The 14,925-nt window shown below is 42.4% G+C and overlaps 1 protein-coding gene across 6 annotated transcripts in view; it reads left to right on the forward strand.

The window, feature by feature from the left end:
- The window catches only part of MAST3 (microtubule associated serine/threonine kinase 3), a 77,538-nt gene that overhangs the window by 34,797 nt on the left and 27,816 nt on the right, over positions 1 to 14,925 (forward strand). For 3 of the 6 annotated variants that reach the window (XM_034437567.3, XM_034437565.3, XM_034437568.3), the window contains 8 exons: positions 5,891 to 5,976; positions 7,546 to 7,618; positions 9,115 to 9,135; positions 10,594 to 10,672; positions 11,507 to 11,667; positions 13,565 to 13,640; positions 14,259 to 14,468; positions 14,563 to 14,664. In XM_034437567.3, coding sequence (XP_034293458.2) covers positions 5,891 to 5,976; positions 7,546 to 7,618; positions 9,115 to 9,135; positions 10,594 to 10,672; positions 11,507 to 11,667; positions 13,565 to 13,640; positions 14,259 to 14,468; positions 14,563 to 14,664 — 808 coding nt within the window. The remainder of the gene's footprint in view (positions 1 to 5,890; positions 5,977 to 7,545; positions 7,619 to 9,114; positions 9,136 to 10,593; positions 10,673 to 11,506; positions 11,668 to 13,564; positions 13,641 to 14,258; positions 14,469 to 14,562; positions 14,665 to 14,925) is intronic. The other 3 variants (XM_087894515.1, XM_060694157.2, XM_087894516.1) reach the window with 1 other exon arrangement.

Raw genomic sequence — 14,925 nt, forward strand, 5'->3', positions numbered from 1 at the left:
TTAACATTCTGGAAGGACCTAAAGAGCTGACTCTTTCCACACATTGGGACAGAGTGAGGTTGGAGCCTGGTGATAGTTTCGTTGGAAGCATTAGAGAAGGGTAGGTGAAGTGCCAGGTTTTTGCTTTTATTCCTTTCATTGTTTTTTTTTTTTTTAATTGCTGTTGTGAGCAGCCGGAATGGGCAGCCACCGTATAAATCTATTAAATAAATAAACATATCTTGGTTTATTTATAAGGTTGGGCTCTGTGTGCACAAGATACGACTATTTCCAACACAGTCTACCTGCCAGATCACTCTGGATGCCTCCAAGAGAGGCCTTATAGCCAGACCTACTTAGAGTACTCATTTTAGTAGTTCTTCTGAACGTGGTACTTTTCATAGCTTTCAGGACCAAAATGTATGTGAATACCATTTGTCTTAAACTTTTGGAAGAATTTTAAGGTCTGTATGGGTTCGAGCTTTAAAAAGTTCTGTTCTTCTCAATGTCCTTCTTGTCTGCCTCTTAGAACAGTCCCCAAAAATGGACAAAAAGGAACCAGGTCTTCTACAGTAGCATCCTAGTTGCTAAAACTCAGGGATAGAGTGCTTTTAAATAATATGGAGGTTCTGTGATTTAATCTACCCTTTCAAAGCTATCTATAGAATAACTGCTTTTCGTGGCAGAGAATTCAATGAATGAATGATGTGCGGTCTTTTCTGAATTGCTTGTCTCTCAGTCTTAAAGTATTATACAGCTAGTCCTTGACTTATGATCGGTTGCTTAGCAACCCTCGGAAGTTACAGCATACCTGAAAAAAGGAGCTACAATCCAGTTCTGAAGTTTCAACCGTCGGTCATGTGACCACGTTATGGGCATTCAGCAACATGGCCACATTTATGGCTGTTTGTGGTCATATGACTGAATTATATGATGGTTTTGCTGAAAATTGGAAGTTACTTTGATACAATGGGTTTACTTAACGACTGCTGCATTTGTCTTATAGCCACTGGGTTCACTTAACGACCACTGCAAAAAAGGTCGTAAAATAAAATTGACTGGGTTACATGACCATTTTGCAACCTTCACAACGTTCCACTGCAGTGGGCAGATGTCAGGGAGTACGTGGCAAATGGAAATAAAATCAGGGATGACTTTATCCATTCCATGCCTTACTGACTAGGCATCACATGTCTTTTGCTAAAGAGAAAAAAAAAGGTGCAAACGCTTTTATATTTTTTCAAGGGGATTTCACAAAGACGGTACCTTTATTTACTTAATTGCTTCAGCAATCCCCATTTTATTTCCGCACCCCCATTGCTCTTATCCTTTTCAATGGACTAGCTCTTCTTTCTTCTTCAGCCTTCCAACCCCCCGCCCCCCCGCCATCCCTGTGGAAGATGAATTCATTAAATCCCCTTTTGCCTGTTGCATCTTTAATAACCATCATGCTTGGAATTATGTCTTTGTGATTAAAGAGATTGCAACGTGCAGGAGGAAAGTCACCACTTCCTGTTGTCGAAATGTGCTTTTGGGTAGAAAACTTCAGTTTTGGGGATGGGAGGCAGCTAAGCAGTCTTTTATAAAGCAACCTCAATTCTGCTTGATCTTCCCTCTCAGCTTCGCCCCCTGGTATCTGAGAACATTCTTCCCATCTAAAACGTCATCCGTAATCTTCATGTCTGTAATCGTCTCTGCAAGATCTCCCTGTTCCTGTTATGTAATTGGTTTAGTTGTATGTACATTTCACAGGGGCAGAGTTTGAACGTGGGCGTTTTCCAGTGCCCAGTGTCAATTTTGCAGTGCTATTTGATTCAGCCGTGAGTTGTGTTCCTTCAAGGTTTGGTGTGTGCTTTTCTCTGGACTGACTTTTAGTGAGCCCAGGTCAGAGTGTGACACAGAAATGATGGCCATTTACTTCCTAAAATTGCTTTGCAGCTGTGGAATGCAGCTGTTTATGGCCCTCAGCATTTAAAGTCACCCTTAACAGAGCTAATGAAAGGGGTTTGTGCAGAAAAAGCCCACTTCTATCAAATTGGTGAAGGGATACACAGATGCAGTGTGCAGGCAGGCCGGAAGCTGCCTTGGTGTGCATAGACCAGTATAATCTGGTCTGATTAGCAACAGCTCTAGCAATTCAGGCAGAAAGATGCTTTTACCAACCGGGCTGGCTTTTAAACATGGAAAATGATGAGAATTAAAAACAACCAAGCTCAGAGAGCACCAAGTACCGCACAGTTCAACCCTGAGACACAAATATTATCTTCTATTGAGGAGAATTAAACTCGGAGCTTTTAAAACCTTGGTCATTTTCTAGCATGTCTGGTATTTTCAATTATAACTCCCCATTATCCTCCATGTATCTCCTGTTTGGACTATCTCGCCTTTGAATTATTGCAATGGGCTCTACATGGGGCTATCCTTAAAAAATATCTGGAAGGTTTAGCTGATAACAGAATGTGGCTGCAAACACAATCTTGGGCACCCAAAGAATAGTGCATTTAATAACTTTGCTGCACGAGCTACATTGGGTGCCAGTTTGTTTCTGGGTTCAATTCAAGATATTGATTATAATCTTTAAAGCTGTACATGGGATGGGGCCAGTCTACCTTGGATACTGTTTTCATCCCATTATATCTATCCATCCCACCTGGTCAGGCAGGGATGATATGCCCAGAACCTGGACTGGTGGGGTCAAGGAAGAGGATCTTGTCTACTGTTTGCCTCTGCCCTCTCTAGAGGTGAGATGGGCCCCCACTCTCCTGGCCTTCTGGAAGGGGGTGAAAACATGGCTCTGTGGGATTGTTTGGAGAGCACAGAGGAGCATACAGTCTAGGAGCCTGGTGGTGCACTGGACTAAACTACTGTTAAAGTAGTATTTGCTACTACTGTCAGCTGCCTGCAATTACTGCGAGTTCAATTCTCACCAGGCTCAAGGTTGACTCAGCCTTCCATCCTTCCGAGGTAGGTAAAATGAGGACCCGGTTTGTGGGGGCAATAAGCTGACTTTGTATAAAATAGAACACTGCTTGGGCGGGCCAAAAGCCCTACTAAGCAGGAATATACAAAAGTATGAAGGCTATTGCTTAAAAGCATTGTAAGCCGCCCTGAGTCTCCGGAGAAGGGCAGCATATAAATCAAACTAATAAATAAAAATAAATAAATGAGACTGGTTAGCACCCTGAACCCCACCTTTTAATTAAGATCAAATGAGGTACTAATACCACTCTATAAGACCACACCTAGAGTACTGCATCCAGTTTTGATCATCACACTATTAAAAATATGCTGAGACTCTAGAAAGACTGCAGAGAAGAGCAACCAAGATGATTAGGGGACTGGAGGCTAAACATATGAAGAACGATTACAGGAACTGGGCATGGCTAGTCTAGTGAAGAGAAGGTCCAGAGGAGACATGATAGCAGTGTTCCAATATTTGAGGGGCTGCCACAGAGAGGAAGGGGTCAAGCTATTTTCCAAGGCACCTGAAGGCCAGACAAGGAATAATGGATGGAAACTGAACAAGGAGAGGTTCAACCTGGAAATAAGGAGAAATTTTCTTACGGTGAGAACAATCAACCAATGGAACAGAAGTTGCCTTCGGAAGTTGTGGGAGTTTCATCACTGGAAGCTTTCAAGAAGAGACTGGACTGCCATCTGTCAGAAATGGTGTAGGGTCTCCTGCTTGGGTGGGGGGTTGGACTAGATGACCCACAACAAGGTCCTTTCCAACTCTGTTAATCTGTAACACTCTGATAATGAACTTTTAACATTTTTTAATAATCCTTGCCTCATTTTAAGTTTTATATATTGCTTTTATGTTTTCATATTTTATTGAACACTATACAGCGTCTCTCTGTTTCAAACTCTGATAAATAAAAATATAAAATGTAGTCTGATAGGACAGGAGGTTGAGCAAGGTTGAGGGAGGGTTTCCTCTTATAGCTATGTCTAATCTGCTCCTGGGGAAATCTTATCTTCTTATGGCATGCACTCTGTCACACTTTTACTGTAATCATGAATCAAAAATGGGAAGCTAATTTCATAAACACAGAGACTGATGAGTAAGACTGAACAAGCTTAAGTGTTGTATGTGTGTGTATATGCAAAAGACCTAAACGTGGCTAAATGACATGCTGTACTTGGGTCAATACTGTGAAAATATTGGTTGTCTTTTAAAGAAATGAGCCACAGCTGGCCAGAAACAAACTAGACTTTATTTATGAATCATCCAATTAACTAGCAATAATGGGATTGCCCCCTGTGCGATTAAAATCATTATAAGAATGGTATGATTCCTCCCCATGTATTTTGCTCCTATCAATATATTTACTTGATAGCTGATTTTTTTGGGAAGAAATAGTTTTACAATTATTTAAAATAAAAATAGCTAAGCCAGTGTTTCTCCAACCTGGCTACTTTAAGATGCGTGGACTTCAGGGATATTTTAGGATTTAAAAAAAAAAGTCAAGATGGTGGCCACAACTGCACAGTTAAAGATCTCCCCCCTTTTTTTTACTTGTGCATGGTTTGATCGCCTCATCTCGTTTTTTTTTTTTAAAAAAAAATCCTGTGATTCCTCTGTTGCTTTTTTTTCTTCTGGCCATTACATTTGCTGCTGGAAGGGTGACATATTCCATGTCCAGCTGTGACAGCCTTTATTTACCTCTCTCCTGATGGCCAGCCAATGTCCAGTTGCTGATCCAGGTCAGCAAAGTGGCTCTCCCCTGTTGTGCTGTCTGTTTCCTCCTGGCTGGACACTCCCACTTTCCTTATGCCCTGATCTTGCCAAGCAGCCATGAAAAGGGATCCCAGGTCATTGTGAATTGTGCTTAGGGCAACAGTGAATCACTTCCTTTCTCAAGTTCAGCTGCTGATGCTTCTGACTGTGACTTTCCATTCCATTCCTGGGGGAATGCTTTTGGCTGATATTTAAGTCTTGGAGGCAGATGGGCTGTCTGCCACTGGTTCTAGGCCAGGGGTTTCAAAGTCGATTTCATTGAGGGCTGTATTAGGGTTGTGCTTGACCTTGGGGGGCCGGGTTGGGTGTGGCTGGGGTGGGCGTTGCCAGGTTGAGGTAACTCCTATCGGGGGGATGCCTGTGGTGGCCTGAGCACTCTGTCAGCAAAAATGGAGCTCGGGGGGCACATGCAGCTCCCCCGGGCCCTGTTTTTGTCCACAATGACCTCCTGCAGCCCTCTGCCAGCGAAAACGGAGATTGGGGGTGTGCACAGCTCCCCTGGGCCCCATTTTCAGTCACAACAGCCTCCTGCAGTTGCACGCAGCCCCCCCCCCCCCCATTTTCACTGGCAGAGGGCTTCAGGAGGCCGTCATGGCTGAAAACAGAGTCTGGGAGGGCCGCATGTGGCTCTGTTTTTGCTAGCAGAAGCACCACAAGCCAGTGCTTCGCTGTTTCCAGGGTGGCCCCGCGGGCCAGATCTAAACACCCTGTGGGCCAGATGCGGCCCACGAGCCTTGAGTTTGACACCCCTGTTCTAGGCAGTGGCCTGTGTCTACACACTTCCCATTTACTTTTCTTTCAACAAATGGAATAGAGACTTAACTTCCATCCTGGTGCCAGGATCATAACTTTTTATTGAATTGACTGAAAAAGCGGCTGTTGCATTGAAGTGTTTCATTAATTTGCGTGTGTTTCATTAATCATGACCATGGTCTTTGGATCATTGTCTTTCAACCTCAGCAACTTTAAGATTGTGTGGACTTCAACCCCCAAAATTCCCCAGCCAATATCTGTTTAAACTTTCATTCCATTTTCCATTAGCCTTGGTAGTTAAGAATATATCATTAAAACCCATAATATTCTGAATTTTTCCTACCCCAGAGTTCTGGTGATACTTGCTGCCTATGAAACCTTGTCCCTGGCATAATATCATTTATCCTGCTTTTGCAGCTGTCGCAGCAACAGGAAGAGCCTAGTGGTTGGAACTCCTTCGCCTACCCTCTCACGTCCTTTGTCGCCCCTCTCTGTGCCAACAGGTAAGTGTATGCCAAATTAGAAAAGCTTCTTTGTTGGAGGAACAGAGGACGGATATCCCTACCAAGACATGAAAAGTGGCAAGCTGGACTCAGGTTTATGGTGAAGAATATCTTGGTGCTGCATTCTGAGTTGTGGGAAGAGAGTCCTAGTGAAATAATCTCTTGTATTATCTTCAATATGATGGCCAACATCATGTAACGTCAGGTTATTTGAAGGACCATCTTTTCCCTGTTTATATCTGCCCATCCACCAGAGCAGGGAAGAGGTGTGTTATAGATCTCCTCTCTTAAGAAGGCCCATCTAGTGCGACCAAGAAAAAGGGTCTTCTCCGTGGTGGCTCTTTCCCTGTGGAACATCATCCTTGTGGAAAAAGATTGACACCCCACCTACCCCTTTGACTCTGTTTTGAAAGGTCCTGAAGACATGATTTTGCCATGGGGCCTGGTGATCTCAGGATGATATGGAACCCATCAAGTGGTTGATTTGCTTGTTGTCACTGGGGGATGGTGGGTGGTGAATTATTGAGTTTTGTATTGGGTGTTTTAGTTCTATAAGCCACCTGAAGTCCCCATGAGTGGGTTGGGCTGACATATAAATTTTCTTTTCCATGAGATGCTTCCTTCCTCTGCTTCTTTCATGACGGATGTTTTATTGAGTGACAAAATTAATCAGAGACTAGCCACTTTTTAAAATATTCATTTATTCATTTACTTACTAGCAGTTCTATGCTACTCAATTCCCAATGTTTCATAGTGGCATATATAGAAAAAGTACCCCAGAAGATTAACATAGCAAAAGAATATTAATATTATAATAGCACTGAGTAACATAGGTAGATACCAACATCTAATATTCTCCTTAGACTCTTTCCTAGAGCCATGTTTTTTTGTGGACATTCATTAGGGAGTGTCTATAACAAAGTATTCTTTATCAGGAAAGATAAAGGACAACCTGTTCCACAATAAGAGTAGCCACAGTGAGAAGATCCTGAGATAGGCTTTCTGTAGGTGGAAATGTCATGTGAAGGGATGGGACCTTCACATGACCTCTCTCCAAGATCTACCTGGTTGGCAGATTCACATTGGAGTAGTCAGTCTTAGAGAGATAATCAAGTCTTGAGCTCTGTAGGATTTTCAAGTAGTAATCAGCACTTGAATTGCTCAGAGAAGTCTGCTCACCAGCAGTCAGTGTAATTCCTAGAATAGAGTGCCAAAGGTGCTTTTTTTAAGAGGCCACTGGACTTTCTGGTTTTCTTTGAAGATGTTTCGTTTCTCATCCAAGAACTGATGAGAAGTGAAATGTCTTCAAAGAAAAACCAGAAAGTCCCATTGCCTCTTGAAAAAAGCACCTTTGGGACAACCATGACCTGGATGACTGAGAATTTCCATAGATTCCTAGAATAGAGGTATTTGATGGATAAATCTTGAAGCACCCATTCCTACCCAACTTTAAGTTTTTGAGTGGTGTTCAAGATCTCTTGGTTTCTTCTATACCCTTTGAATCTTTAATAAAAGTCCATTGTTTTCTTTTGTCCTGCCTCTGTCCAATCTCCTCCTCTCTCTCTGCAGCCAGTAGCAGTCCAGTTGATAGTCCTCGCAACTTCTCCACTGGTGCCTCTGCCAGCTTTCCATTTGTTCGCAGGTAAGAGGCCACAACTTCTTCGGTGGCCACATCTGGTGGAAAGAATCAGGGGAGTCTGCTGTAAGGGACCACAGAAGCTATTTGGGACCAGGGAAGAAGAAGGATGGAAGGAAGTGAATCTAGGCTAAGAGAAAGAGTTCCACTTCAAAGTTTGGCAAAGTGGGGAGCAAGCAGTAGAGATGCTATCAATAAAATATTAGGGCTTCACAAATTGGAAAAGTGAGTTATTTTACTTACTCACTCCTGATTTTTATATTGTTATTATATAAATGCCTTGGAAATCTCCATTTTTGCCTAGAAGTGGAAATTTATCTCTCCCTTCTTTTTCCATTGTGGAATTCAAAGCAGCTATTTGTGCAGGATAATTTCCTCTCCAGATTTAGATCCAGTTTTGCTAAACGTCAGCAAGTTTTTGTTCCTTAAAGGCATATAATGAATTTTAAGAAAAAGTGTGTTTTGAAAATGGTTCTCAGGTAATAAAGATATGTTTGTCAAACATATCAAATCAAAACATAATTGCAAATTGAGTAAAAAACCTCAGAGAGGCTTCCCTTTCTAGTTTGTCAACTACAGGTTTTCTTCTTTGCCATACATCATTACTTTGTGAGTTTTGGAAGGAAAAGACTTATTTCTCATGACAGAGTTTGCCTTGAATCACAGTTATCAAAATGAAAGTATGATGTAGAACAGGAGTGCCAAACTGGCGGCCCGTGGGCTGGATGCATCACGCTCAGGCCATGCCCACTCCAGTTCCGCAAAGGGAAAAAACATCGCAATATGTCATGTGACGGCAACGTGAGGCCACAAGTTTGATACCCATGATGTAGAAGAAGAGAGCTGGGGGCGGAGTTAAGTGCATCATCAGTTTAGAGTCTTTGCGTTCCCATAAGACCTCCAAGTCCAACCCCTCCTGAATTTTGTTGACCCTTATCTGGTGCCAATTTAGTGTTGAAATTTGATTGACCAGAGTCTTGTGTATAGGCTTGAATAAATCCATGCCACAGCCTTACAAATGGTCCTGATTCTTTGTGTCTGACATATCTCTAATCATGTGCAGAATAAATTTCTCCATTGTAGAAATTATAGCTAACTTCTACACAGTAACATCACTCTGTTCTTTTTCAACCTACTTTCTAACTTACGTTGGAATTTTTATTCCTTCCCAAGTTCATTTCTGAACTGGAATCGAAAAAAATTAGACAGTTGTATGAATTAAATTATTTTTTCCCCAAGAGCAATGACCGCAAGCTGTTGGGTCTTTCATTCTTTTGCTTGCCAATCAATTTTTACATTAAAAAAAAATCAAATGAAGTAAAGTACATACTGTATAACTATTTCTAATTTCAGTTTGGGGGAGGGTTTAGAAAAATGCCCCCAGGCCTGGGGAAGGCATTTTCCTGTGATTCCTAATTGTATATCCTCCCCCACCCTTTTCTTTCCCTACTTCCTTTTGCTTTTCTACTTCTCCTGTTCGCTCAATGATGCCTCGGAAAAAGCCATGTTCCTCGAACTGACAGGTAACTTTAACAACAGGAAGAAATCATGTAGGATTCTTAAATCTATTCAGTCGTTCTGTTCTGTTAGGGACTGTGCTATAAATACTTTGTTATAGAGTGGCCTTGTTAACAGAGCTGGTAATGAAAAATAAAAAATGACCATTACTTTTTTTGTGGGCAAAAACTTAATCATTGAATCATGACCCATAAGAAAACCATCACCCAGAACAGACAGTCTGGCTCTCCGCTAATTGCCTTGACTTTTGGGGTGGGGTGGGGGGGGGGGAGAAAAGATGATGTGTATATTTAAATACAATCCATTGCCCCAAGTTAAAAGAAGAACAATTTTTCAGATTTGGAGATTGCAAATTATAGCGCTTTGGCTGCTGGGTCGGAAGTAAATAAAAAGAAACTTCATTGATTTCCCCTAATTGCTGAGCAAAATAAAGCTTTAATTTTAATTTTCTTGATTGCAGTATGTTGCTACTGTTGGGAATTCTGTTGAGAATAGATATTTTGCAGTTATCAAAAAAAGAATTCATCTTTCAGAAGTGGATATTACTGTCCACTGATTGAAGCCCTGAGAAGCAGTCCAATGTTTAGGATTGATTGAAGGAGAGAATCCTCATAATTCTCTAGCCCTGGCAACCATCTGTAGTTCCCTCAGGAAGTCTGCCTGATGTAGAGCCAAACAGCCTGAAATATGCTGGAAGACCTATTGTCTTGTTTTTATAAATCTTTTAAAGAAGCTACCAAGAAGGCAAAACAGGGAACTGGAGGGCAAGGATATGTGTGTTTGTGTGCCCGAAGATGGTTCCTCTTATTCCAGCATTTGGCAGTTTGGGGAGAAGATGAGAGCTTGTAGTTAGAAATACCACATTCACATAAAGAGAATCATCCTAGGGAAAAGTCATAAAAAAAAAATCTCTGCTTGGTCTGGAATATACGGTGTATTTTGACTGGGTTTGAAAGAGAAAAGGTATGGGGATATAAAGGGCCTTTGATGTGTATAAGGAAAAAGTCCCTTCTTTCCCCCAGATCAGTGGTCCTCAACCTTTTTGGCACCAGGGACCAGTTTTGTGGAAGACAATTTTTCAACAGACGGGGTTGGGGAGGAGGAGAGTGCTACCTAGATCCCTCAAATGCGCAGTTTACAGCAGGGTTCACGCTCCTGTGAGAATCTAATGCCTGATGAGCTGAGGTGCAACTGAGGCAGCGATGCTGGCACTGGGGAGTGGCTGCAAATACATTTTGTTCACCCGCCCCTCACCTCCAGCTGTGCGACCCAGTTCCTAACAAGACACGGACCAATACTGGTCCATAGCTCAGGTGTTGGGGACCTCTATTGTAGATGATATTTGGGCAGTCATATTAGCCTTTCTCAATTGTTTTCATCAGTTTGACGGTGCATTTATTGGGTTTAAATAGCAATCCTCTGTTCTCCAAGACTTGTCGTAATGTCTACCTCTGTTTCTGCAGGGCTGATGGCCGAAGGTGGTCACTCGCGTCATTGCCCTCCTCCGGCTATGGGACCAACACCCCCAGCTCCACCGTTTCAGTAAGTACCATGGAGTAAATCTAGCATCTTATTAATAGGCAGATTGTGTGCTAAAGTGAGTCAGATTCATATTTTCTAGTCTAGGAAATCTAAGAATTATCACTGTAGTTCATATAGAAAGCAGGAGACCGAGAAAGGGTGAGCTACATGAAGTCCATTAAGACAGACATTTCTTTGGAGATGGGATGAATGGCACCTGCCAATAACCTGTTTTCCATCTTGTTTTCCTGGAAATATTCATTTCATACCTGCTTTCCTAAGGTGGGAATTAACCTACTTTGCTATAATTTTTTTTTAAGTTGGTGCTGTTGAACTGTTCTTATTTCTGCTTTCACTGGCTGTCTCAAGTATTTGCTAGAAATGTATCAACTTATCAGCATCAAAAATATGGCCAAACATGTAATTCCAAAGAAAATTTGGTTCTGCAGCTTGGGCACTGTAATAGGAACACAAACTTGTAATTTAAACTCTCAGTGGCTTTTTTAAAAAACGCTGCCAGGCTAAGAGGATATTGAGAGAGGCCTAGAAGTTGCTTGCAGAAGTGCTGGTGGTCGAGATAAAGAGGCCCCGTAGAAACCAAGGCTTAGACGTATGTAAACTTTACAGTTGCCAGAGTTAACATAGGAAGCGCATATCTTCCTATGAAAGGAAGTGGCTTTTTTCACTTTATTTCTTAAATACCTCATTTCCCCCTCCCTCAGTTTTTCCAGCTGCCTGTTTATTCCGAGGCTCTTCTGCAGATATTAAATTATTCCATGATGGTGTGTCAGAACAAGGGTTACTCACCTTCCTTCTCATGCTGGTCTGTCATCTTTTTCTCCTTCTCTTGTCCAGTCATCGTCTTCCTCCTCTCAGGAGCGTCTCCACCAACTGCCCTACCAACCTACGCCTGATGAACTGCACTTCCTTTCAAAGCACTTCCGCAGCACCGAAAGCGTTCCAGGAGAAGACGGGCGCCACTCGCCATATTTTCGTCCTCGGTCCCGCAGCTTGAGGTATTCTTGGCTTTGGACGGGCGTCTCTTCTTTAGATGGTTCAGAATGACACCACTAATGAAAGTAGGAGAAGGCTCTACAGGTGGTCCCCACTTAATGTCTGGTCACTTAGCAACTGTTCAACATTGCCATGGAAAAATACAAAAGGTACTCATGACTTGATCCCAGAGTTCCAGTGGCAGCACATGCACACACCCTCCCAGGGTCACATATCTGCATTTGCCAATCAGCTCCCTTTACTGCTTGGCTGTAACATTCCATAGTCATGTGACATGATTTCCGGTGATTTTTAGAGGAAAAAAATGCCAATAGGTATGCATTGACTCTCTTCACAATCATGGTGTTTGCTTAACAGCCGCCACTTTTGCTTTTCGACCACTGTGTTTATTTTTACAACTGTAGCAAAAAAAAAAGGTAATCAAATTGGGCTGTGGATGCCTCAACGTATAACCATCATAATTTACAACATAAATTCTGGGCTCGGTTGCGGATGTAAATCAAGAATTACCTGTATTAAGTGGATTTCATAGGAAGGAATTTATGTAGGGATATTTATGCATGGCCATTCTTAGCAAATGTCTTAAAGATTCACTCATTTTACCCCTTACAAGGCATCCATTTTGCACCTGAACTTTCTAACTCTGATTTTTTTTTAAAAAGGTGAACCTACCTTGAACTGCACTTTTTTCTCTCCTGCAGAAGGAGAACAATCTCTTCTTTATCACTTGCTTCCTAAGAACTTTTTTTTTTATTTGAGACACTGTCTATTACATTTCCTCACCTAGATTGAGCAATAAATCACCGATTGGGCAATTCATGACATAACTTGACTCCTCCGCTTGACTTGGCAGAAAACTGTCAGACGGGGCACTAGATTAGAATCTCTTAAATAAGAATAGAGTAAAGCCTTACCTTGAGTGGGTGGCCCCCTGCTAGCGCAAAGCTGGAGAAGGCTCAGTCTCCGGTATTTAAACTGGAGGCTGTCTTCCTCTCAATAGCAATAGCACTTAGATTTATATACCGCTTCCCAGTGTTTTCCAGCCCTCTAAGCGGTTTTACAGAGTTTGCCCCCAACAGTTTAGGTCCTCATTTTACTCACTTTGGAAGGATGGAAGGCTGAGTCAATCTTGAGCCTGGTGAGATTCGAACTGCCAAATTGCAGGCAGCCGGCAGGCAGCAGAAGTAGCCTGCAGTACTGCACTCTAACCACTGTGCCACCGTGGCTCATTAAAATAGCAGATAAGTGGAAACTCTTATCCAAAGAGGAGGGGCAAGCACTTGTGCCTGAATTTCAATATAGATAATGTAATGTCATAGTGTCTGGTAGCCTTGAAGCTGAGTGGTACTTTTATATGATGAGCATCTCTGCCCTGACCACCACTGGTTCTCACCTTGCCTGCCTTGTTTTACCAGAGATTGAACCAGGGATGTTCGTCATGCCGAACAAATATTCTAGTAGCTCCCTTGTCCTTTTTACAATCCACAACTGACTTCTTTAATTAACAGCAACTCTGCTGTTTGAACAACCGTAAATCACATCCATTTGAAAGAATCATCCTTGGATTCTTTTTTAGTCATGGCTGGGCCAGACTCCAATGCTGAGCCATTGGGGTGCATTTTAGGAAAGGAGGAAGCAAAATCAGGCAACGCTGTTTTCTCTTCCTCCTGATTTCAGTGGTTTAAGTTAGTCACGACATAAAGGTTCTTTGACTGATTAGTTAGATTATTGTCGGTCTGCAGCTTTGACACATTCAAAAGATGAGAACTGTGGCTAAAGCAAGAAATTTTGGGGAAATGTGACATCTTGAGCATTACTAAAGCTCTCTTCTACTTCCTGATTCCTGCCTTGCTTGAGTTCTTAGGACATGTCCTCAGCAGTTGCCTCTTCTTTTCACAGCCCTGGGCGGACAAGTGGGATCTTTGACAATGAAGTGGTAATGATGAATCATGTATACAAGGAGAGATTCCCAAAGGTAAGACTCTCTTAAGAACCGAGCAGGGGAATTTTCTTTTATCTCTTAGAATTAATGAACCATAGACCCATAGGTTTATCTTAGAATAATCTGTAAACCCTTGCTAAAATCTAGATCCAGCATTGTGGCTCCACATCCCATGGCACTGAAAGGAAATAAATTATATTTAATTGTATTTTAAAAAGCATTGGGTACAACAGTCATAGTACTGTGCTTCTATGGCTTTCATCTCTTTTCCTGTGTTGGAATTTTGTAGAAATTTAAGAACCGTAACCTTGTTGAAGTAAAGTGTGTTTTAATGAGAGAAAGACGAATGAAAACCGTCCAAAGGAAAGACATTTCACTGTTTTGGTGCCTCGGGCAACACATTTCAGAAGGAACTGTTTGGCGCTTCATTCCCTTCTCTTGCAGTTCATGTTTATTTTTACAAGTAGCTTGCGTGAATGTTGGAAGGATGCAAGAGAAACAAAAGATGGAGTGGGGGATTTGATCATGAGCCTTTTAGTTCTTCTGAGACGGGGTCATCTTAACACTGAAAATTGTACGTGGATCCCAACTGAAGCTTCTGGATCGCACGGTCACCCTCTGCTTTTCTCCCTCTTCTCCCTCCCTTCAAAGGCCACTGCCCAGATGGAAGAGCGCCTGGAAGAGACAATAGCTGCTTTCTCACCCAGTAGCATCCTGCCTTTGGCTGATGGTCTACTGGGATTCATTCACCACCAGATCATTGAACTGGCCCGTGACTGTCTCAACAAATCCCAAGGGGCCCTCATTACCTCCCGCTATTTCATTGAACTGCAGGAGAAGCTGGAGAAAATGCTAAGAGATGTGAGTATCTCTGTTGTTTCCCCACCAACCCAGACTTCTCTGGTGAGTTTTTCCTCAATAATGTTTATGAGTTCTTCGTTATGCTCTCTGCCAGGCTCAGGAGCGCTCTGAGAGTGAGGAACTGCACTTCATTGAACAGTTGGTCCGTAAATTACTGATCATCATTTCCCGGCCAGCTCGGCTGCTGGAGTGCTTGGTAAGGATGAAGCTGACTTATCTGCTATACTCAGCCTAAGCTGGATGGGAAGGGACAAAGGGTTACAGGATCTCCATCATCCTCTAGAGCACAAGTGTCAAACTCATGGCATCACGTTGCCATCACGTGATGTATTGCAACGTTTTTTCCCTTTGCAGAGCTGGGGTGGGTCTGTGTGACTCATATGGCCTGTGAGCCACCAATTTGACACCCCTCCTCTAGAGCAACAACAAGCCTTGAGAGATCATTTTTCTGCTGAAA

This window comes from Pantherophis guttatus, chromosome 1, assembly GCF_059756535.1.
Source record: "Pantherophis guttatus breed Tessera chromosome 1, ASM5975653v1, whole genome shotgun sequence".
Classification (NCBI taxonomy): Eukaryota; Metazoa; Chordata; class Lepidosauria; order Squamata; family Colubridae; genus Pantherophis; species Pantherophis guttatus.